The sequence below is a fragment of the Fonticula alba genome (genome assembly GCF_000388065.1).
Source record: "Fonticula alba strain ATCC 38817 unplaced genomic scaffold supercont2.11, whole genome shotgun sequence".
Classification (NCBI taxonomy): Eukaryota; order Rotosphaerida; family Fonticulaceae; genus Fonticula; species Fonticula alba.
This window is the reverse complement of record NW_009242981.1, coordinates 40,236-41,862: the sequence shown is the minus strand read 5'-3', so window position 1 is coordinate 41,862 and position 1,627 is coordinate 40,236. Positions and strand designations below refer to the sequence as shown.

Sequence of the window (1,627 nt, the reverse complement as noted above, 5' to 3'; positions counted from 1 at the left end):
GGCGCACAGGCGTCCAGGACCGTCAGGGCCACGGCGAGCACGCGCGGCAGGAGGGTGCCCATGCCGGCGAGGGCGGCCCCGGCCGGGGGCGGGGGGAGATCGAGGGGCGCGTCGCAGGCGAACTGCAGCCACTTGAGCAGGATGGTGCCGGACACGAGGACGTGCCCGTGCACCAGGGGCAGGCTGTCGGCGTCGGTGCCATCTGCGTTGTGCGATGGCGTGCGAGTGTTGGATTGGGCATGCGCGTGCGAGTGTGTCGGGGTGGCGTTGGTGAGTCGCAGACCAGGGGGCCTGTGCGGGCGCGGAGCCGGGCCTGCTGGGGCATGGCGCGCAGGGAGACGCACCGAGGATGGCCGACTGTCCGACGACCGCCAGGGCCGGCTCCAGCAGCATGGTCAGCAGGGCAGCCGCCCGGCTGGTGGCGAATTCCAGCATCTGCAGAAGGTGCACGGGCGTCGAGCAGCACCCCGCCTCCTGGAAGGCCTGGAAGATGTTCAGCAGGTCCCGGTTGTCGGCCCACCGGGCCAGGAACCACAGGAGCTGCGGGTAGTTGGTGTCAAAGGGCAGGCCCGCGGGGAGGGTGTGTCGGCCGGTGGCCAGCAGATCCTGCAGGATCGGGTCCAGCCTCTTCGGGGCGCCGTCCCCTTGGGCGTTCCCCATGGAGAAGTGCACCACCGGTGGCATGGCCGGGAGCGGGTCATCCTCGTCGGAGTCCTGGTCGGAGTGCTGGTCGGAGTGCTGGTCGGCGATGGAGCTCTCGTCACTGTCACGGACCTCGCTGTGGCCAGCTTCGTGGCCGCCCGCCAGGTCGCCGCCAGCGTCAAGGTGCTGGCCCTGGCGCATGCCGACGGCGGGGCATGCATCCCGGGAGCACGGGCCCCCGAGATCGCCGTGGCTTTCGGCCTGGCTCGCGTGGTCTTCGCAATCCCGTGTCCGATGCCCGTGGCTGGTGGCCGGGTGCTCGCGGTGGGCGTGGGCCTCGGCCGAGTCGTCGTCCCACTCGGCAAAGGCCGGGCCCGGGTCGAAGTCACAGTCGATGACGCGGGTCTCCGGGTGGAGGACGAGGTCCATGCCGGCCGGGCCGAAGATGCACATGGCCAGGAAGCCGTTGAGGGCGTCGACCCCCGGGAAGGGGGAGTCGCCGGACCCGGCGACTGCGGGCAGGGGGGAGTCAGTGAGGCGGCCGGACGCGCGGGGAGCCGGCGCAACCGGGGCGCACCATGCGCAGGGCGGGCCACAGCCCGGGCGATGTGCGCCAGCTCGGAAAGATGCGCCAGGCTGTCGGCGTGGCCGAGGAGCTTGAGCAGGGCACGGTGCCCGGCGTGCGGAGGGGCCGCCGTCAGCAGGGCGGGAACTGCGTGGCCGGGCGTCGGCACGGCAGGCAGGGCGGGTCAGCGCGGGTCAGCGCGGCTCGGGCCCGAGCCGGGTCCGGCAGGGGATATGGGCAGCACACGCACAGGCAAGCGGGATGACATGGAGCAGGAGCAGCGGCTGGTCCTGGTCGAAGTCGACCCGGTCCAGGATGGCGTCCATGAGGGCGTTGAGCAGCCCGTGCACGGCTTCATGCGGGGGGGGGGGGGGGGGTTGGGCTCGGCGCCGCCGGGGGGCCGGCCGGGCGCGGCGCGGA

At 73.1% G+C, this 1,627-nt stretch overlaps 1 protein-coding gene across 1 annotated transcript in view; it reads right to left on the bottom strand.

Annotated features, from left to right (window-relative positions):
• Positions 1–1,533, bottom strand: part of H696_05423 (hypothetical protein) — a gene marked incomplete at both ends in the record, with an annotated part of 5,425 nt that extends 3,892 nt beyond the window's left edge. Inside the window, 4 exons of the mRNA XM_009499257.1 lie at positions 8–202; positions 345–1,154; positions 1,220–1,354; positions 1,458–1,533. Of these exons, the coding sequence (XP_009497532.1) occupies positions 8–202; positions 345–1,154; positions 1,220–1,354; positions 1,458–1,533 (1,216 nt within the window). The remainder of the gene's footprint in view (positions 1–7; positions 203–344; positions 1,155–1,219; positions 1,355–1,457) is intronic.
• Between the last annotated feature and the right edge of the window lie 94 nt (positions 1,534–1,627).